Here is a 22,925-nt window from a genome sequence, read left to right as displayed (position 1 = left end):
TACAAATGAAATATTTTCAAATATAATATTAAAACAAAATAGCCTACTAGTACTTATTTTCTTTATTTCTTATATTGTGAAGATCTCAATTGAATATTATCATGGATAGAAAGTAAACAGAGTGATATGGGAAGTAACTTAAACAGAGATGTGAGCCTGATGACAGTTACCTTATATACAAAATGCTGCCAATAATATGATTTTTTTTACATTATTTATATATGCTAACCACATTTCAACAGGTTAAGCAATTTGCAGTATGCCCTATACATTTTGATTCTATACCATACAATAGTCACTTAAAATTTAAAATGCAAAACTAAAGAAGCTCATAAATAACTTCAAACTATTGCTTAATGATATGAAGGAATGAAGTCTTGTCAAACAATTTGATTCACTCTATCACTGACATGGCTTCCTATAGCAGAGACTCTGGACAGTGGAAGAAGCAAGATACAGCAACAAAAGTACTGACATGCATCAGTGGTACTCTCCAAACTATCTATAATGATACAGAATATAAGAAGTTACCAGTAGAGAGCTTGGAATCTGCACATACTTTGGTACATATTTGATGTAATATGCTGTGGCACAGCCACATATTTGTATATTCAAATATGTACAAAAGTGTAAAATAAGTATTTACAAAGTAGGGGGCATTTTGTTATTTCATTAGTTGTCAAGTATATGGAGAGTAGAAAGGGGCTAAATAATTTCAATAAAATATAAACCTTTAAAAAAATTACTTATTTGATTAAATTACTTTTCCAAGACAAATACAATACAGTGTTTTGTTTCAGAACAACATTTGATAAAAACAAAGACTAGGTGACTGGAAATTGGGGTGAAGTTTGCACTTGCTGATATTTCATGATTTGCATAAAAATAACTCATCTGTAAATTCTTGTAAATTACAAGATACTTTGCAGGCACATAAAGATTAGTCTGAATGTGACAACACAAATGGTTAAGCACTTCAAATTTTAGAGCCACCCAGAAACATGGAAGTAGTTAAAACTCTTGTTGCTTTGCATCTTGTCATGGTTTTTTTTCCAGGCACAATCTACAAGTGCAGCATGCCTCCATGCAAATCACTTTGTCTATACATTATAGAGAATCGGAGAGTAAAACACCCAGCCCTCATACCCCCTCCCCAACATAAAACCCATTTACAAAAATAGTCACATATAATATTAAACAACCTGTGGATTAAAAAAATCAAAAATTCACTAACACTGGTTTTGTAAAAATATGGCAAATGTGGCAGTTGAATTACAAACAGTGGATAGAGTTACCATACTAGGTGTTTTTCAGTATGTCAAACACGCAAAAAATTTAGCTTTGCACACCTTTCAGGGCTCCTATGATGTAAAGAACCATTGTGTCTTTCTTCTTCAGCAGTGTCAGCTGTAGTGAAAACAGTAACCACCTATCAAGTATGTTACCCTGTTTTAGACTTACAGGTTGATGATGATGGGTCACTGTCTTGTTATAGGCACTGACCATAAGTATATATATAATGTGTATATACATATATATATGTAAAAACAGTCAGTTTGGCATAAACCTCCTACAGGAGTCCTGTTGACACAGACACATTACTTTCAAAGGCTGTAAACAAGGTGACCTACAAACAGAATTCTTAAGTTTTTTACTTTTTACTTTCCCTGATGTCTTTGCCTTTGTAGTCTTTTACTGCTTTGTCTTTTTCATATTTCTCTTTTTCTGGCTTTGTTACACTGTCATAAGAGGGTGGTGAGGTTGTTGAAGAGCTCTCATCTGTTTTTTCTGGAGTAGAATTCTCATTCAGTTTATCAATAATCATATCCTTGATAGGTAGTCCATCTCCTTCTTTGCTTTTATCTTTGTTAATCATACTAGAAACTTTTTTAACTTTTTGCCTTAAAAGGTGCCGTCTGTAAGCACGCTGAATAACAATAGCAGAAACCTCCTCTTGCTTTCTTTTTAATGTAGTTGTAATTGGTTCATAGGAGACTTTAGAAGGATTGGCTGCCATAAACCTATCTTCCATTTGTATTCGAAGTGCATCCATCTCCCCACTTTCACCCAAAACACGCTTTGTAAAAGCAAACAAGATGTCCAGGCAGTGAATTCTATCACCACTTACCATGGGCAGATCCATTGCAATAAGCTGGACTTTGTTGGGCTTTGCTATAAGAAGAGGAGGATCCAGAGAAGCTGCAAAGTCAGACAGTTTACTGTATTCTATAAACTGGGTTGCATCTGGATCAAACTTTTCCCAGACCTCATAGAACATCTCAAAGTCATCCTCACTTAAGGGCTCAGCACTTTCTTCAGTTGCAACACTGAAGTTCTCCAAAATCACAGCAATATACATGTTTACTACAACTAGAAATGATATGATAATGTAACTGACAAAAAAGAAAATCCCAACTGAAGGGTTACCACAGTCTCCTTTAACAGAGCTTCCAGGGTGATCTTTATGTGGGTCACAGTCTGGTTCCCCACTGTTAAGAATTGGTGCTAACAAGCCATCCCAACCAGCAGATGTGGTAATTTGAAATAGGCAGATCATGCTGTTGCCAAAAGTTTCAAAGTTGAACATGTCATCGATCCCAACTTCCCTCTTAACATAGGCAAAGTTGGACATTCCAAATATGGCATAGATAAACATGACCAGGAAGAGCAGGAGGCCAATGTTAAACAAAGCAGGAAGAGACATCATCAAAGCAAAGAGCAAAGTGCGAATCCCTTTAGCTCCCTTAATGAGTCGCAGGATTCGACCAATTCTGGCGAGTCGGATGACTCTGAACAAGGTGGGGGACACAAAATATTTTTCGATCAACTCAGCTAGAAACATTCCTGTTAAAAAATAAATTAAGTTAGTCAAATAGGCCATTAATTTAAAAACAAATACTGGATATTTATCCTAGCATATTCAGGCTGACCATAGAGGAATATAGCAAACTTGTAGTACACTATAGCAAAGTACACAAAATTGCAGTAGTTTCTATTGTCACCATTCAGTTAATTGAACAAAACATTCACAGTATGAAAATCCGCAAAAAACCAAACAAACCCAAAAGTTTTACAGTACTCTGCAAGACCATGCAAACTGAGCCAAAGAAATGCATATGTTTTAGCTGGCAAGGTTCTTTGAGTAGATTGTGACATCTTTTATTAGACCAACTGAGTAGTTGAATGCATATGCATGCGTGTGTGTGTGTGTGTGTGTGTGTGTGTTTTCTAGGACAAAATACTCCTGAACAGGAGTATTATAAAATGCTCTTGGCCAGCCTATTTGTATTATTTCAATATCATAAATATTGAAGTCTGAGGAATATTGTTCTGTTTTAGTTATAATAAAAGTAATATAGATTAATTGGAAGAAAAAGCCCTGTTTATAATTGTTGGCAAAAGATTACAATGTAAGCAAATCAAACTACCTATATGAAATATATAAATTTATATAGAAAATTAGCTTTTTGCAAAGAACAAAGTACGAATCCCTTTAGCTCCCTTTATTAGTCGCAGGATTCGACCAATTCTGGCAAGTCAGATGACTCTGAACAAGGTGGGAGATGCAAAATATTTTTCAATCATCTCAGCTAGAAACATACTTGTAAGAACAAATACATGTTTCATTCAAGAACAGCTTTAATTTTATTAATGTATCATTGGTGGAAATATTTGTTGTTCTCTCAGAAACAATCAGAATATGAAATTCTTGTTTCTTTACTTCAAAAACTAAAAGTTGATATCAATCTTCTTTGGAAGGAAGATACATATATACAGATATAAACTGCCTATTTTATTACCCTATTTACTTTAATACAAGACAATCCCCAAATAATTAGATTCTATATATGGAAAAATATATAAATTTGTTATCATTTTCCAGGTATTGAATCTAATTATTAAAGGTTTGCCTTGAATTTGTCCCCCTCTCACTGCTACAGCAGGGAAAATTAATTTGGAGGATCAGGTAGCCTTTTTGCTCTCTCTCCCTGTCAGCTTCTACCCCCTTCAGTCCCTTTCTCTCTTCCACGCTGTAAGACCCTGTTCTCCCTGAGCACATGGAAGTGAGGGGCAAATTTGGAATAAATATACCTGTATTAATTCACATCTAGACACATTATTATGTGTACCCACACACTTAGTTCATGCAGAATTGATCTATTTTACCTTTTTCTTTTTTAAAACTGTTGCAAATTTTAACACTGGTCCTCCAGAAATTCACTTTTTAGAAACACTTTTGTACATACCCTTTTGTACCAGACTATCCATGGTATTAACCCAAAGCCAAAAAGGCGCATGATTTACCATATAGATCATTGGCCTGGGCCCCAGCAGAGTCAACAGCTTTTAAAGCCATGGTGACCTCACAGCTCAGTGTTGCTTGGTATGTTTGTGTACTCTAGATTCTCCCTCCCCCCCACACACACACACAGACACACACACAAGGATCCATATGCTAATTAGTTCTCTACTCATGACTGGTAGTGTTCTTGTCATGAAGCCTGAGACCCCCGAAAAATGTATATGTAGATGAGATGCAGGGCAACCTGGTCTGGCTGTACTTCATGGAATGTGAGGCCACACTAATCATATGAAACAAACTGAGAGAGGAGGGGGCAGAAGCATTCTGGGTGAACTGTATGAAGCTGATGTTTGCCAGATTGTCTATAGATAATATTTTTTCCTTCTGTGACATTATGAAACAAAAAGGACACTCTGGAATAAAATTAAAGTGAACATAAGAAAAAAAGAATATTTAGAGAAAAGGTAACTTCTGGTTGGCAATCTAAACTCTGCACTTATTACTAAGGAAGCCTGGAACCATACATTTGTCTCACAGAGTTCATTAGTTCTTACACCTGAGCCTGGTACAATCCTTTTATATCAAAGAGTGCCAGCAGTTAAAAGTAAGGTGAACTCATGCAAATTGTAGGACGCGATAAAGCAGTCTCAGAGAATCAGTAAGACAGTTCCATACCTTGAAGAAACTTGAAATCTTATAAATTGCAATATGGAAATTACTACTTTTTAAATAACAGACCTCTAAATATTCTTGGAGGCTCTATTTAACCTCCATACTCTTTATTTTGCTAATGAATGTACCTTTATGATTATTTGATATGAGCCACTGAAAATATTTATTTATAAATTATGGTGTAATAATAATGTGAAGCAAGCACCCTCTTTATAAGATTCTGACATTAAAAATTAAATAAATTATACCAATTTGGTAAAAATGATCTTACTGTATGCATAGTGTATTTGTAAAAATAAAAATCTGTAGAATTGCCTTATCTGAATAAATTTATAAGCCATATCACAAGTGACAAGGCTGCGTGTATGGTACTATAAAATCCTTAAACAGATGTTCACTTTCTCCTCATTTAAAATCTTATTGAAAACGAATTGTTCTTACCGACTATGGAGAGAATGACAACCACAAAATCGAATATGTTCCAGCCTATGGTAAAGTAATAATGACGGAGTGAAATCAGTTTCAGGACACATTCTCCAGTGAAAAGGATAATGAAAACCAGGTTAATCCGAGATAAAATAGTTTCCATTTCTTTACTCTGATCATCTGTTTCTACCATCATTGTAACCATGTTAAGGCAGATAAGAATCATGATGCTGATATCAAATACTTGCTTTGTTACAAAATCAAAGACCATGCCTTGGAATTTGTTCTGCCAAAAACAAAACAAAACAAAACAAAACAAAACAAAACATAAGAAATACTTTTGGTACCCTGAAAATATCTTTTTTCTTTATGAATTGCAAATTAAAGAATAGCAGTTTTATAGCACATATTGGCTTTGCACAACTTGTAACTCATCTAGTAACATCATTTTCCTACTACATGCTGCCTGAGGTGTGCTAGAATCAAGTCACCATTTGTTGGAGAGGCATAATGCCACCTGGTTAAAATGTGATGGCAATAATGTAGGAAATTCAGATTAGACAAAGCAAAAGAGATGGCAGTGACTTAGTCCAGAAGGAGCCAATTTATTATTTGTCATAGCTATTTTCACCACTTTTTGCTCCAGGGTTGTGCAAATTCTATATTTCTGGAACTGCCTTGAACAGCCTGTAGTTACTGATCTGATTGTATTAGTTAATTTGTTATAGCTTTAATCCATTATATTGGGTATTCTCTGCAATATGTATCACTTCCCAACTTTCCAAAAGGGTTCAGCAAACTATACACTATGAGGTGCACAACTTCAGATAGCTTGTATAGAGAGGAATCTCTTCCCATATCCACTGCCATGTTCTTATTACAATTCTTTAGACTTGAGGCTGACTAGGATCTTTGCGTCTAAGGCATGCCAGTTTGCCACTATTGCCCTTCCTTTTTGCTGGTATTCTGGGAACCACCCAAAAGGATTGGTGCATTCCCATTTCTTACAGAGGTCTTCTGGATCAGCAGAGAGGTAGAAGTCAGTGTTAGAAAGTACTTTCTATTGCTGCAAAACAACAAGAGCCAATAAACAGCTGAAATTCCCCTTGCCTGTTCTGGGACTTAAGTGGTAAATCTTGACATTTATTGCAGGTGCCTAAGAAATTCTTACTTTGTATGCCCAATGTACATACTTTAAACAAAAATATAAGAAAAGCCCCCAGTTACTCTTACATGCTAAACTTAACAAAAAGTGAGGAAAATCCCCAGCTCTGGGAAAAGAACAAGAAAAATGGCTTCCTTTGCAAAACAGCCTCAACTAGTCTAACATAGGCATTAAATGCTAGAGGAGTGAAGACAGAATCACTCTTACCACTGGTCTAGGTATAGGTTTTTGGGGTTTTTTGGACCCTAGTTTCTTCATTGCATTGTAATATTTCTTCTGCTCTTCTGTCATAAATATGTCTTGACCTCCAAAGTAAAGAAATGAGATAAAAATAGTTACAACCATGTTTTAGCTGTAGCCTTTATGTACAGTATGCACCATATCATTTAGTTATGGATATTATTGCATTTATATTTGAGTCATAAGTTAAGATTTTAATTTTCAGGTATTTATATGCTGGAATTTTGTTTTGAACAGTATTAAGCATAATAGTGGTGTAACTGGCTTTTCATCAACCTTTCTCAGTCCCTGACGCTGAACGTGCATCTTAGGGAAGGAGCGTGTTGGGGACATCTCTCTGTGTTTGTAGTCTCTGATTGTTGAAATGGCTTTTAAGGTTGCAGCCAGCCGTTTGCAAATTGGGGAATCCTTGAGACTGCTCTAGCTTGTGCGGAGGCCCAGTCTTGGTTGACTCCAGGGTTAGGCAACTTGAGAATGAATGGTTAAAAAAAAAAACAAAACAAAACAGAAAACCACCGAAAACCACCTTTGAAACATTCTCTGCCCCACTTCTCAGCTTCGCTAAACACAACATGGTTCTAGCCCAGGATTGAGATCATAATGGATAAAATTAGTTTAAGAGAAATGAGGAGATATCCAGGGGCAATCATAGATTATGTCAGAGGAAAACATGAAGTAAAAAAATGCGGAGCCTTTAGTGTGTGTGTGTGTGTGTGTTTTATCATTGGTTTCTATTTGTATTTACAAAGTCTGTGGGTCAAATGCCCAATGGCTTCAATTTTGGGAGTTTTCAGTATTCTCACATGTTCACAGTTCACCGTGGGCATAAATAGATATCCAGACTCAGTGTCAGTCCCTCAGTGGCTGCTACACTGGAAGCTTAAGCCAAAGTTATGGCATTTGTTGACTGAAGCTTTTGAAATGTTTTTTTTTTGGTCTGTACTTGTTCTGAGCAGAGAAACTGATGGTTTAAAGATATCCATATCAGAACATCTATTTTTATGATTCATGACTCAGTTTTACCCTATATTTTGCTGGAAGAAAAACTGAAAGGTTTTTATTGTTTGGTTTTTTCTGACTGGTTGATCAGAAGGACTTCAGTTTAGGCCGTACAATTTTGACAGCAGATGCAATGATTTTTGACGGAGCTCAAACTTTTAGCTTCACTAGAAGACTTAGGATTCTCAGAATCCTAGGGACTCCTGTTTTCATTAAAATGTTTTAAAACCACTTGAAAGTGAAGTAGTTGCAGAAAAAAAATAAAAAATCTCCTTTTTCTATTTTTTACTATTATTAAAAAATCTCTCATAAGGCATAAATTAGAAAAGAGTAAAAATGGCTTACAAATTCTTCCCATCTTCTATAAATCTGTGTGGATTAAAAATCATGGGGCTTAGTCCTGGAAGTCCTAACTCACAAAATGCATCATCACAGTCATACCCACAGCAGCAAATTGTTCTGTTACAAAATAGGTGCATCAGGTGATTTCTCTCTTTTTTTTTTTTAGAAATAAGTATTTGAAATAAATGGTGTCAACATCTTCACAATGCATGAGCCATTTATTTTTTTGTAAGGAATGATTTGAAAGCAAATAGGCTCAGAGTGGATAGCCTTTTGTTTACTTTTATAGGAGTAAAAAAATATTTTAAATACTTATCTTCTTTTTTTGTTGGTTGAAGTTATCGATGATAACACCAATGAAAAGGTTTAAGGTAAAGAATGATCCAAAGATAATAAAGATGACAAAGTAAAGATACATGTACAAGTTATCCTCATACTTTGGCTGATCTCGGACCTACAAAATATAATCAATTGATATATAATCTACATACTGAGTGTCTAATTTTTTTTCATTTATAAAACAGCAACCTGTGGGAAGCACTTGGACTATCTAAAGCTTTATCTATGAAATATATTTTATTGGCTAATACTCAGCTTTATGATATCTCTTTCTATGCCTCCTTCTACAGACAGAAAAAGAGAGAAATAGAAGTCAGGTGAAAACAGGGAGTAGGAGAAGAATGGGGAATGCATCATCTTTACTTGGTGATAGATTGCAGCCATTAATGTTTTTCATTTTAGCAACATAAGTTTAAGTATCCTTATATTTGTATATGTATACATTTGCACATTTGCATATTCAGAGCCATTTAGACCATGGAGAGGTTTGCAGCCCTCTGTTACATCCCTTGCCCCCCATGCACATTGGAGTGCTTCAGAATTGCCACAGTTGCATGAAGCAGCATACTTTTCAGCCATGCACAAAGCCAGGGTCCTGCAGCTCTGTTCCCCACTCCCCTCAAGAGTTGTGGGGAAGTGGGATGGGTAGCCAATCAGCACTTTCTTATGCACTCAGTCTCTTTTTTAGGGTGCTTCATAAGGTATATTGCTTTCTGCTCACTGTTTGAAGCGCTTCAAATGTTACTTCTATTCAGGACCTGAGAGAGGCCAGTTGTAATTCCCAATTTCCAATTGTTTGTTTGGAGTCTGTTAGACAGACTTCATCCTTCCCCCCCAGCCTAATATTCATTATTTCATTTCAGTTCATTATTCATTTCTGCCACAACTGTTCTAGCCTCTGCTTCCACATCTGTATTCTCAAGGTACGTTGACAGTGCACAATACAATGTGCAATGAAACAGGGTAGATTAACTCAAGTAAAATGCCATGCTAACACACCTATGTTCTTAGTGGTACCTCAGTTAGCTCACTGAGGGCTAGTCTGGGTAACTTTACACTGCGCTGCATTTTAGATGAAGTGCTGTGTAGGAATGCTTTTAACTTTCTGGGGCAGCCAAGCTCAGGTTCTGCTCCTTTGATACATTTTCAGATGATCTTCGAACATGAAAAGTCTTTTGCACTTAAAGTTGGATAACATATAGTGCTCTGTATAGTATATTTCTCAAAAAATAATTTATACTTTTTCAGCAATTTATGCTGATGATTTAACAAATGAAGTGTTAAAACACCATCATTTGTAGTCTTTAAAATGAGACTGGATATTTTTCTGAAAGGCACTCTACATAGATTAAAACAAACACAGGTTATAGGTTTGATAGAAGTAAGGAAGATTAACTCTCTCCAATACAGGACTCCATGGTAAAATTCTATCATGTGTTACATAGGAAATCACATTAGATAATTTAAATAGTCAGTGAAAAAAAATCTCTGAATATGTGTGTAATGTTGTTGGTTTGTTTGTTTTTTAAAATGTCATTATCTATGTAGTATACCAGCATATAGTCAATTAATGGTTTGAGAATTTATACTTACATCTCGTGAATCAACAGCTGCATACATGATATCCATCCATCCTTTGAATGTAGCCTAAAATAGAACACATGTGTTCACCTTTCCTGTAAAAATCCAGGCGCTAGAGCATTACTAGGGTTCAGCATTTAGTAACAAATTCATATCAGCAATGTATAGACCATACTGAAAAATAGTGGTATAATAAAAGATATTTATTTAGCCATATTCTCTTCACTTTCTTCATAAATAATCAGATAATCTAGAATGCTCAAAGTATATGTTTCAGTTTGTAGCTATGTTGGTCTAAAGACATAGGCAGACAAAGTTATTTGGGTAAATCCGATATTTGTCATTAGACCAACTGAGATAGTTGGAAAAAAATTTTCTTTGCAAACTTTCAGGTACAAATGCCCTTCGTCAAGCTGATGAAGCATCTGCAGTTTGTCTGTGCTCTTCCTGGATGTAATAGGAACACACGCCAGAAGTCAGTATGCATGTAAGAAAGCTAGTCAATGAAAACATAAATTGAGGGTGAGAGACAGGTCAAGGGAAGGGGGGGAAAGGGGGATGAATATAGCTGGGAAATGGTAGAGAGGTTACCTGGGGAGTTAGATGTCAGGTAGGTTATGATGTGTCATAAATCCAATGTCTATTTAGTTCATTATTTTTTGTATCCAGTAACTTGATAAAGTGAAGTTTGTAACCTTGTCTGTGAAAGGTGTTTTGTAAAGTCCCTTTGAGGATTAGAATTGAGAGATTGGAGAGAGAAAAATTTTCTTTTGAGAAATGTGCTACCAAATGTAATTGGGTATTCCTGTCTTTGATGGATTTTCAGCGTGTGTTCATTCTGGTGCACAGTTGTTGTTTGGTTTCTCCTACATATTTTCCATCAGGACATTTAGTGCACTGGATGAGATATTACATTTCTGAAGGTGCAGGTGTAAGATTCAGGAATCTTGATGGTTCTGTTGTGAGGGACAGTAGTTGTGGGGGTGGTGGAGATATGTTGGCAGATTCTGATGCCTCCACCTCAAGGAATATTTGCACAAACAAAATTAATCCACTTTCAACGTTCCTGGATCTTATATCTGCATCTCCAGAAATGTTATATATCTCATCCAGTTCACTACATGCCATGCTGGAAAATATATAGGAGAAACCAAACAACAACTGTGCACCAGAATGAATGCACACTGAAAATCCATCAAAGACAGGAATACCCAATTACATTTGAGAGTACATTTCTCACAAGAAAATCTTTCTCGTTTCAATCTCTCTGTTCTAATCCTCAAAGGAACTTTACAAAACTACAAACTTCACTTCATCAACATACTAGGTACAAAAAACCATTGGATAAATAAACATGGGATTTATGACACGTTATAACTTGCCTAACATCTGACTCCTCAGGTAATCTCTTTACCATTTACCAGCTGTATTCATCCCCTTTTTCCCCCTCTCCCCCTGTGTCTCACCCATTGACTACCTTAATTTATGTTTTCACTGACTGGCTTTCTTACATGCAGACTGGCTTCTGGCTTTTTTACTATTCCATCCAGGAAGAGCATAGACAAACTGCAGATGCTTCCTCAGCCTGATGAAAGGCATTTGTACCTGAAAGCTTGCAAAGATATTTTCCAAGTATTTCAGTAGATCTAATGAAAGATACTGGGTTTACCCAAAGAACCTTGTCTGACCAAAGTATATGTATCTTTGTACATTATCTCCTCAGTTTGGGTGCAGGTGCACATTCAGACTTTGCTATCAGAAGATCCCAGAGATTTTAGAAGGATTTTTAAATGATGAATTAATACAAATTAGGATCATATGTCACTAGGGCTAGAAGGGACTACATAAGATCATTTAGTCCAACGCCCTGCTCAAGGCAGGATCATTCCTGACTAAATCATTCCTATCTATTACTTTCCAAAGCTGCAGTTCTTCAAGATATGTCATTCCGTTTCCTATCCACTGAGGGTGCACATGGGCCTCAGGCATTTGAGATCAAAACATTTTTTGTTCTAGCTGTACCTATATATGGTATGTATGTGTTCTGCCTCTCCCTCCTGCGAGGTTACCAAGATACCTTAAGCCCATTCTCCCTTTCCTTTTGTTACCAGGAAGTAATCATTATAGGACAATTTTGTTGTGCAGAACCTCTTCTATGACTTCTAGATCCAGATGGAACCTGTCAAAGTAAAATCTCATGAGAAGTGTCCCTAAAAGAAAATGTGGACATGCGGCTTGGATATAGGCACCATGCTGAACTAGATAGTATAACTAAGGTAGTTAAGACTCACTGGGTGTGTCTACACAAGACACTTTACTTGAGATCAGATCAAATTACTGCACAGTAAGCATCACTGTCTACACGTACACATGCTTAGTACATGTAAGTACTGCACAATAATTTGCTCTAATCATGACTAAATTTGCTACTTGTAAATACATGATTAGTTAATGTACTGTATGGCACATGCAGATGGCTGAAAGATGGAAATTTGTTCCCGGGCAGCAGGGGGGCAGAGATTGCTCCCTGCCCTTGGGAGCTGCCAGCTGCTGGGGCAGGGTTCACCACTGGAGCCCAGAAAGGAACAATGTCCCCGTGCCCCGGCAGCAGGAAGCTCCCACTCCCTCCTCCCTGATTGCGATCACGGGGCGGGGGCTGGGGAGTCTGTTCCCAGCCCCAGCTCAGTGATCACTGAGTGGGGACCAGGAACAATCTCTGCTGAAATCTGTCCTGGTCAGGGTCAGGTCCCAGCCCTGTGCCCCAACCCGGCAATAGTGATGCAGGGCTTGGAAACAGCTGCAGGGGAGGGAGGGGCAGGTCCCAGTCCCCTGCCATGATGGGCGCTCTTAGCCCCACCCCTGCAGCTCTTTCCAAGAGAGCCAGGGCCAGGAACTCCCTGCTGCTGGGGCAGGGGGATACTGTCCCCATTGGGCTCTGCCCCCTTCCCCCCCTGAGCAGCAGGCAGCTTCTGGGGCCAGGAAGCAACCTCCTAGTCCTGTGCTCCCTGTCAGCCCCTGGGCTAGCACCCATGGGGAACCTAGAGCTCCCCCTGGCTGCTGCAGAGGGCTGGTGCAGAGCTGGAGGGGGCGGGGCCAGACTGCAGCAAATCTGTGTAGATGCCTGCCCAGGCATCTAGAGTAAACCCACCCTGCAGCATTTGCATGTTTAGTCACACACACTGGATCTAATCCAATGGATGGAAGGATAGGCAGCTGTTGTTCTAGGTATGTCTAGGTATTTTATCTGGGAGAAAAAGGCTTGCATGGTTTCACTTTAGTGTGCAAGAGTGAAAGGCCTGAGCTTCATCCTACTGGTCAAGCAATCAGCTAGAATACCTGTCCTCTTCCCAAACATACCCAGAAGGAAGCTGAGATCCCAGGACAAGGAGAGGGCTATTAGAGATGCCACAGAAACTTTGCTGGCTTAGAGAAAGAATCCCTAATTATGGTTCTGCAGACAGGTGCAATTGTATTGTACACCATTTAAAAGATTTATTTTTTTTTAAGTTAAAATACTATAACCAGGGCTTGAAGATATCCTCTATACTTGTAGTGGGGAACACTCTTCCTGCCAGTAACACCTTAATTACTAGCAACAATTCAATATGTGTTTTTACGGATTCTAACAGTATATAAAAAACCAATCATTTTGCTAATCAAAACAAAGCAACACAAAAAGTATGAATTTACTTACTACTTGAAGCAGAGCAAGATACCCAGCTCCTACATTATCGAAGTTTACTTTTACATTTTTCCATCGGGCACTTTCATTTCTTTTTATGAGTTCTTCGCACTGAGTATAATTGTCAACATCACTGACATCAAACATCTCACCAGTTGTAGTATTAACACAGTGGTAAAACTTGCCAGCAAACAGATTTACTCCCATGATACTGAAGATTAACCAGAATATAAGGCAGACCAAAAGCACATTCATGATAGATGGAATTGCTCCAACAAGGGCATTCACAACCACCTAGTATACAAATCAAAGAAAAAAAACCCCAAATGTATCTCTCGCAATGAAAGAATCAGGCATTTTCTTTAAGTTATATTAACATTTCTATAAAACTAATACCTTAAATATTTCATTATAAAATATAGGTAGGAAAAATGATAAAACATTAAGAAAAAATCATATATTTAATGAAACCAGAAAAAGTAAGAGCTAAAAATCTAAATGGAAAGGAAGAAAATGCAAAAAGTGTGAAAAGAAGTAAAAGAAAACCTGGTAGTGGCAAGATGGAGTCTTAGAATTTTTGTGGTCTAGGAAAAAAAAAGAGAAAAACATTAAATATGAAATCATAAATAGAAATCTATAAATAGTGCAACAAAATATTGTTTTTAAAAGCTTAAAGAATGGTAGATAACATGGAAGGGTGATTTTGTAAAAAAAAAAATACTGCACATCACACTACAAGTATTAGTGATTTAAATTTTTAGAGAGGAAATATAAAATGTTATACTCTTGTATCTACATCTTATTCTTCTAAAAATCATATACAAAAGTAATATAAGCATTATGTACTTCATTTTGTCGTTATGTAAGTCATTTAATACCTGGACATTAAATGGGCTTATTCTTTGAACTTACCTAATGTAAAACATGCACATTTTTATTAATTTGTTTTTTCTTTACTATATTTATTTTATATAAAATTAAGCAATTCTTCTAGGACAAATATTAGGAAAAGATCTGAGTATATTCAATGGAGCAAAAGATTCTTTTCATTATCTACAGTTTTCATTATCTCTACTTATTCTGTTTTATTCTTAAAGAGAGATGAAGCAACTGACAGAACAGCACATAAGGGCTAGACACAGAAATTACATACCAGTATAAGTGATCAGAAACCTGTTAATTTCTGTAACACAACACAAGTTCAAAACACATAAACTACTTTTAAAATGGCTGAAACTGGTTTAAGATAAACTTGGATGGACGTAGTATCAGACTTAACTGATTTAGGTTAAATTGGTTTATTGAACTTCTGCCCCAGATCCCCTGCAGATTCAAGTTAACTCACAGTCCCCCAACATCCAAGGTTGCATTGCAGGTGGGTGGGCTAGCCTTGGCCCAGGCTGTCTGCTCCAGCTGAGCAGGGAAGCATGCTTTAGCTCCCCCTGGCTCTGGTCTGGGCCACTGCAGACATGTGGCTTCATTTCTGGAATCAAAAGTGAATGTCTGTTCACTTGCTTATTGGTTCAATCCATGCAGCTTAGACTAACCTGCAAAGATGGAATCAATTCAGCTGCAGGCTTTTTGAGTGTCTGTACTTAGCCAAGCTATCTGCTAAGTCACATGAACCTGTGAGGTTACTGAATGGTTAATTTTATATAGCTTTGAGTGGTAATGCAATTTTGCGACCGAGGAACCTGATCCAAAACCTGTTAAAATCAAGGGGAGTTTTTCCTTTCCTTCATTAAGTTTTAGATTAGGGGTATTTGTTATTTGCAAAGAAACTATTATTTTATGTAGTTGCCCAGTCCAGAGTTCAGTTGCTCCTAATATTTGGGCCAGTTATATATATATATATATATATATAGGCACACATACCTGGTCTGCTTGAGAGATATACACACATACCCACCCCCATCAAGAAGTGCAGTATTGGAAACTGACAGGGCTCTTTATATGGAAACTTAAAGATAGATTTGTAAGGCTTTCTCTCAATTACATATTATTATTCATGGTTCTCCACAAATTATACTTCAACAGAAATAGTGGGTGTTATTCTTAGGCAGACTGGCAAGATAAGGAACTCATAGTAATTTCTTAAACAACACAGAATTGGAAGGTTGCATGGGAAGAGAGGTAAGATCACACAGCCTTACCACAACTTCCTTAAACCTTAGGAGAAAAATACATATTTAAAATTAAATGTTAAGGGTGCAGGGGTGCGGTAGCTAAAATACTCTTTTCTTCTGTACTTTCATGGGCTATCACATCCATTCCCCCAGTATTTATTAAGCATCTTCCCCTAGTTCTCCATTATTAATGCCACTCAAAAGCATGGAAGTCAGTGTTCTTTTCCTTCCTGAGGTAGGAAGGAATCTTATGGCTCTAACCACATCTTTTTCTCCACTGCTGGCCACCTTCTTCACTACAGAACTTCTTAGTGTTTCATGGTAGTTCTGTTTCACCCCAAACCACAGGAGGCAGGGGATGAAGACTGGCCACAGAAATCAGGGTACATCTCCCAAACAGACTGCAGAAAGAACTAGAATTTCTGATTTCTCAGGATGGTCTCTCTTCCTATTCAAACCCACAAATCTAATAGAAATTATAACAGCTTCAAGGCTGAAATAACAGCTATGTAGCCGTGAGTAGACAGGATGATCTGTTTACAGTTTGACCTTCACAGGTAAACTCTGTGGGCACATCCAGATGTGTGTGAACATTTGGTTCCCTGGGGACAAGTAGTGGAGGCACACCTTGCACCACTGCTTCTTGTCCCCAGGGAATGCCCATGCCACTCACACTTTGGCACGCGGCAAGTTGCCCCGGGTGGCCTAGAGGAGGCTGTGGTAGGACTGGGCCTCCCAGAGCTGCAGTTAGGATGGTCCTGCTGGGCAGAGCCTGGCTGGCAGCCACAGCACAGCTCCGAGTGGCCCAGCTCCGCTTTTTAGCAGCATATGCTGCCTGAGCGCGCAATTCTTCATTGTTTTTTTCCTGCAGTTTTTTTTTTTGACCCCTGGATATCCTTGCAGTACACAAAACTCTGCACAACTGCGCTTATTTGGATGCATCATGTGGATGTGTGAGTGCGTGTGTGTATTCACGCACCTACATGTAATATAAGCATGCTTATAAACAGTGTTCCTTTTCTCTGCCACAGCTGTATGTATTTTCTGAGAGGAGTTCTGTGCAGTATACCTGGTATCATAGTATCATATTTGAAATGTGATTGTCATAATAGAAAGATAGCAGTCATAGTATATGAAATTTTGTAATCTCAGTTGTCAACATTTTTTTTAGCAGGTAATAATATAAAAACTATGCCTCTTCCACACATTGTCAGTGAACACATTAAGATCAATAATATATGTTAATGGTAGTTCCATAATGTTTTAAAGAAGAATGCTGTAACCGTTAGAAAATAGAGTAACCTTAATGTCCGTGTCTTATCTATAACTGGTTATGCTTGAGGTTGCTTACACTTTTTAAATTATATGACAAAGTAGCCTTCTGTAGATCCTGAAATTTAAAAAAAGTATAATGCAACATTTTAACAGTGATTCCTAATTCTGAATATATATTTCATTTTTATTCATTCATTTTATCAGATTCTTTTGTTTTAACTCACCCTCATCCCTTCAAATCGTGACAAAGCTCTTAGAGGTCTCAAAGCTCTTAGTGTCCTTAGTGATTTAATGGCACCAAGTTCAGAATAGCCCAAGGCATTGGCTATTAAACTTACCAATGAGACCTACAGAAAAATAGAATAACAATTGTAATTTTTTTTCAGCCAGTTGACATTGGGATACAATATGTGCTACATAAATTTCTTAAAAAGCATCTAGGTTTTCTCTAAGAAAAAAGTCTTTAAAAAGCAAAGAAATGAAAAGACTTACAGACTACCTACTTATTGAACTCTGCTTGTATAAAAATGGTCTTAAAATTTCATGTTTTGTTGGAGTTGTAAAGAACCATAATAACCCTGCTAAAATAGTTTCCAGTTTTATGTAGGAAAAAAATACTGAACCACAAACATGAAACTTACAAGATCATGTGCTTAAGGAATACCAATTTAGAACCAGACCAAATTAATCAGCTGTTTTATTATTATTTATTATTTACAGTGTACATTAATCTGATTGAAAATAACTTTGCAGTTAATTCACTTAACTAGACCTTTCAGTGGATAAAGTATAAGGAATAATTCATTTTTACCAAAGGAGAGGCTTATTTTATTGCTATAATAGTTACATTTGTAAAGGAACTTCTGTACTTTTTAAACATAGTAGGAAAAAATCTTTCTATCACCTTTTCAGTAATAAGATAGAAGTTTATTATTTTTGTCATTAAAAAGCAGATTTAGAAGTCATTATGGAGATTGGCTTTTTCCTGGGTGTTGGATATTTTTTGTATTTTTACAACTGATTTAGTGACCCTAAATGTCAATGGTCTCAAATTGCAGCAGGGGAAATTTAGGTTGGATATTAGGAAGAACTTTTTTTCAGTATCACAGTACTTAATCAGGATGATTAAGTATTGGAAAAGACTACCTAGAAAGGTTGCAGACTCTCCATCCTTATAAATATTCAAGAGCAGGTTAGACAGACAACTGCTCTGGTTTAGTCAGGGATGATCCTTTGTTGAGCTGGAGTTGGACTGGGGACCTCTTGAGGACCCTTCCAGCCCTATTATTCTATGCTTCTCTGGGGGGAAAGTGGGAGAAGGAAGGAAGAGAGTGGGCCAGTGTCAAGTATTCCCATAACCCAAAGCTAGCAGATGTAGCAGGAAGGGATAGACCTATTGGGTATAAGTTTCAGGTGAGAAGTGGTAAAAGATAAAGTAGAAGGAGGTGTGCTAAAAGGGAAGAAGAAGGAAGAGCTATATGGTGAAGGAGAAAGAACCAAAATGGTGTGAAGAAAAGGGAGTCTAGGCTAGTGGTGCTAAACCTTCTAGTTCTGCAGGCTGGATAAGTTGTGTGGAGTAGGTCAGCAGGTCAGATCTTATATGGGGTCAGTCTGTGGGTCTGATCTCGCACACCAGATCCATCTGCACACCAGCCCAACCCTGAGCCCCACTGTGCACTGGCACAATCTAGTGCATGAATGATGTGTATCCCTGGAGGCTGGGGAGGCATGGTGACCGCCTGTAGGTGGCAGTGGCAGCAGTGGAGGTGTGGCAGCAGTGAGCAGGGACTGCCCACAGGCAGCTACGGTGATGTTGGCGGTGAGGGTGGGTTGAGCAGGGACCGCCTGCAGGCGGCCGCAGTGGTGTCAGTGGTGGGGGGGGGGGTGAGCAGCCGGGGCTGAGCGGGGACTGCCTGCAACCACCGTTCGCACTGTCAGTGGCAGCAAGTGATGAATGGGGACCCCCCACAGCTGCTGGTGGCCCTGTCAGCAGGGGGGGGGGGGGGGGGGGGGCAACACCCACCCACAGAAGCCAGCAGCAGCTTCGGCAGTGGTCAATCTCGGAGGGCCATGTGCTCCCCATGCCCCTCTACACACCGCTTATGATCTAGTGCATAGGGCCATGTCATCTGGCTTGCAGGGCTCCCTACAAATCTGGAAATTTGGCAGCAGAGGGCTGCAATTAAAGCTGCAGATGACATTGCCTCATGGGATGGAGCTGTTTTATGGGCCCAAGGTTAAGCACCATTAATCTAGGCTTTTAGCTCAGACTGAAGTGAAAACACGTATAAGACAGAGAACAGTGAAAGAAGCCCAGAGTTACCTAGAATCCACAGAGATAGGCAGAGATGACCAGAGGAGGGTGCAGGGCCCAAGGCAAATCAGCCTGTGTGGGGCCCCACCCTCAGATGCAAGGAAGCCAGCAGCAGATTCAGAAGTATGGGGTGGGGGGGTGCTGAGCAGCCAGTCGTAAAGCTGGTGGCAGTGCGGAGGTGCTGCGGCTGCTCCGCTCGGCTCTGTGGGGCCCCCCAAAGCATGGGGCCCAGGGTGGTCATCCCGATTCACCCCCATCTGCCCCAGGGATGGCCCTGGAGATAGGATATTCTTTCACTTTTATTGCTGAAAATTATTTAGAAGTCTAGAATCATTAAACTATGGTGACAGTTACTTGCTTTAAAGGAATGAATCTCAGGATTTTAAGTGCCCTCGATAGATTATTTTTGGTGTTTTACATTGTAAATCTCTGTAGCATACTGTTGTTCGCCTTTGGATACTTATGGTTGAGATATGTGCTCTATGAATCATAAATCCAAGAAAGTACAAGCCAGGCCTCCCTTTACTTGCCTTTATGTGCCTCTAATCACAGTTCTTAGATAGTGAAAAATCAAGGACAGCTGGCATATGTAGGTGTAATATATAAAAATAGAAAAGATATCAATGAATTATATAATGCTAAAGCACTGGGATGGCACTTTTAAAGGAGTGGAGTTAATTTAACTTTGCTACCATTTAGGTTTCTGATTTTGGAAATCCCACTGCTAGTGCATAGTAATGGTTAGACTGATTCGCACAGTATTGTTGTTGCTATAGATGTTCCAAAGGTATGAGAAATCAGATTTGTGATGTAATATCTTTTTTTTTGTGCCAACTTGTAGCATGGGAGAGATAAATGACAAGTATTTCGTTTTCAAGAAGCCTTGCAGCTTATTTTAATTTATAACAGTTTGTTTAATTCAACCTAATTATTATTAATGAATTTTCCCATGTAAAAAAGTGGACGATTATCCCCTATGGAGAAAAGAGAAGTTAGCAAGAGAGATTTGAGAGGTAAGTTAAAAGGAGCCATAAAATAAGCATCTTTTTAAATCCATGTATGTTGGTATCCAGTAAAGTTAGGAATTTTTGTTCCTGGCCCTGTCTCCTGAAGACATAGCATTGGTTTCTTTGGAGGATAAAGACTGTGAGTTAAGAGACAGAATTGTTGTCTTGGGAAAAATGTTCTCCTACTTTTTTAATTAATATTATAATAGTGGATGAATAATTCATAACATTCATCAGTAAATGAATTTCACTTCTTTCCATTTGCAAATTGTCCACAAATAGACTGTGGTTTTTCTTGTTTTTTTTCTAAATTGATCATATATTCTTTTATAGGTAAGTATTATTCTATAGTTTATTCATTTCAAGTATTCAAAATTTGCTTTCCTTAGACAACTAATTTTCCTGTTCTTGTGTTCTATTTCCTGACTGTTTTAAGCTGAACTATTGAATGACGTTTTGTTCATAAACAGTCATGAATTTGAAATTCATACTTGGCAAGCATTTTGTAATATTATCTTAAAATTGCCTCTAATATAGGTTTCCTGCGTGGGAACATCACCTAATTTCTCTGTATATGGATTTCCAAACTGTGATGGGGTGATAATACTGCCTTTATTTTGCAATTTTTATGCCTGTTTACACCAGAAGTTCTTCAGGATATGCTATTGTATTCACATAGGGCATTTACCACAGACCTGATCTTGATATAGGCCCCTGGGTCCATACTTTTTAGACCATTTCTGCTGGGAAGCTAATTTTGTTTGCAAGTTAATAAAAAGATTGCGAGCACAGCCAAAGTGAATTAATTTAAATATTTGAACAAATAAGCATAGAACATTTTTAGCTGTATTCACCTAGCTTTAGTTTTAATAACACATAAGCTGGCAGTATGACCTATCGTTTTATATAACATCTAGTAAGCTTCATTTTTTTTTCATTTAATTGCTCAAAGATTACCTCTTTTGGAATTTCAACCTGTGTGAGCAGTTTAGATGCTGAGATTTGGAAAGTTCAGCTCAATGGTTGTATTCAGATTACAGTTATACTAGCCAATTGGCCATCAAGAATAATGGGGGGGGGGAGCAGGAGGGGATGGAGCCCTGTTCCCCCCCATCCGAGCCTGCTTCCCACTTCCCTTCTGCTGCTTGGGGTCCAGGCCCACTCCCCCACCTCCACCACAGCGGCGGGGGGGGGGGGGGGGGTGGGGAGGGCAGGAGCGGGCCCGGGCCTGATGCAGGGAAGGACCTGCCCCAAGAGTCGGGAGAAGCCAGGCCGCCATGGCAGTGGGGAGAGCAGTGGGCTTAGACCAACCAGGCATTTGTCAGCCAATCAGAGTGTGAATTAAGTGTTATGGACAGACAGACAGGTAGATTAAGGCTTTTATAATATTAGAATTGATGCACAACAGAATGCCTCAACAGACCACCCCCTTTCTCGACTCCTCATATAGCTCTAGTTTGGTCAGGTCTTCTGTAACTATAACAGTGTCACACACAGAGAAATGTAATTTCTTAGCTAGGTTTGGGGATACATAGGTCTATGCTGGTCAAAAGCTTTGCAAAATGTCATTTCTTATTCTTCAATAATTTGGTCAGGAAGTCAAGCAGTTCACTTAAGTGAAAAGTTTATAGTGAGGCCTTTATAATGCAGAAAAGTGTAACCAGGAGGAAAAGAAAAACCCCAGTACTAGGAGAATGAAAAGTCCCTGTCAAAGTCTAATAGAGTCTATTCTTTTCCGCAGGGATGGACAGTGACTTAATAAGTTTATGTTCAAAGTGCTGTCTGGCAATTTTAAAGGGCGGGGCATGGCTGTTTAATAGCCTTAGGCACAGTAAGACATCTTTTTATCACATTGGATATAATATTTTGAAGAAGGTGAGTAGTTTAAATCTTGTCTGATTATTCTTCCTTCTATAAAATTAAGAAAGATGATGAAATGTAAAAGAATGTCTAAAATGTTCATCATTTTTATGTGAAGACAATATTCTGAGATTCTTTTCATACATAATACTAGCTCTAATTATGAAAAAGTATAAACATTTTACTGCCATGTTGGCCATGTCTAACATGGAGCCAAATGGGAGGGCACAGCAGGATAGCCTGGCTGTGTAGGTAGCCAGGCAGCTGAGACAAAGCTAGCTGCACAAATATAGGTTGGAGGAATAGGGCAGATTCCCAGGCAGCCATAAGACAAAGGCTGAAAGTGGTAGAGCTAAGCTGCAAACAGGAGGAGCAGACTGCCCATTAGGCCTAAACAGGAACACCTGTGCAGGACTAGGGGGTCACCTGACCCAAGGGGGCAGGGTTCTAGGGCATACAAATCCTGTATATAAGTCTGCCTGGCTTGATGCATTGCAGGGAAAAGAGCTCCTAGGAGGTGTGGGCTGCAGGAGACACCCTGGTAGGCACAAAAACACCCTGAGAGTAGACAGGTAAGAGCCCGAAGGAAAGAGT

The 22,925-nt window shown here is 38.4% G+C and overlaps 1 protein-coding gene across 10 annotated transcripts in view; it reads right to left on the bottom strand.

Moving 5' to 3' along the window:
- Positions 1 to 1,582: 1,582 nt before the first annotated feature.
- The window catches only part of LOC102368144 (sodium channel protein type 2 subunit alpha-like), a 107,244-nt gene continuing 85,901 nt past the window's right edge, over positions 1,583 to 22,925 (bottom strand). For 9 of the 10 annotated variants that reach the window (XM_006029479.2, XM_006029483.2, XM_006029480.2 and 6 more), the window contains 7 exons: positions 17,375 to 17,497; positions 13,762 to 14,043; positions 10,080 to 10,133; positions 8,464 to 8,601; positions 6,774 to 6,878; positions 5,417 to 5,687; positions 1,583 to 2,844 (listed from right to left, as the gene is read on the bottom strand). In XM_006029479.2, the coding sequence (XP_006029541.1) occupies positions 1,652 to 2,844; positions 5,417 to 5,687; positions 6,774 to 6,878; positions 8,464 to 8,601; positions 10,080 to 10,133; positions 13,762 to 14,043; positions 17,375 to 17,497 (2,166 nt within the window). In that variant the 3' untranslated portion in view covers positions 1,583 to 1,651. The remainder of the gene's footprint in view (positions 2,845 to 5,416; positions 5,688 to 6,773; positions 6,879 to 8,463; positions 8,602 to 10,079; positions 10,134 to 13,761; positions 14,044 to 17,374; positions 17,498 to 22,925) is intronic. The other variant, XM_025210956.1, reaches the window with a different exon arrangement.

Source organism: Alligator sinensis, unplaced genomic scaffold (genome assembly GCF_000455745.1).
Source record: "Alligator sinensis unplaced genomic scaffold, ASM45574v1 scaffold738_1, whole genome shotgun sequence".
NCBI classification, from domain to species: domain Eukaryota; kingdom Metazoa; phylum Chordata; order Crocodylia; family Alligatoridae; genus Alligator; species Alligator sinensis.
This window is presented reverse-complemented; position numbering and strand designations above follow the sequence as displayed.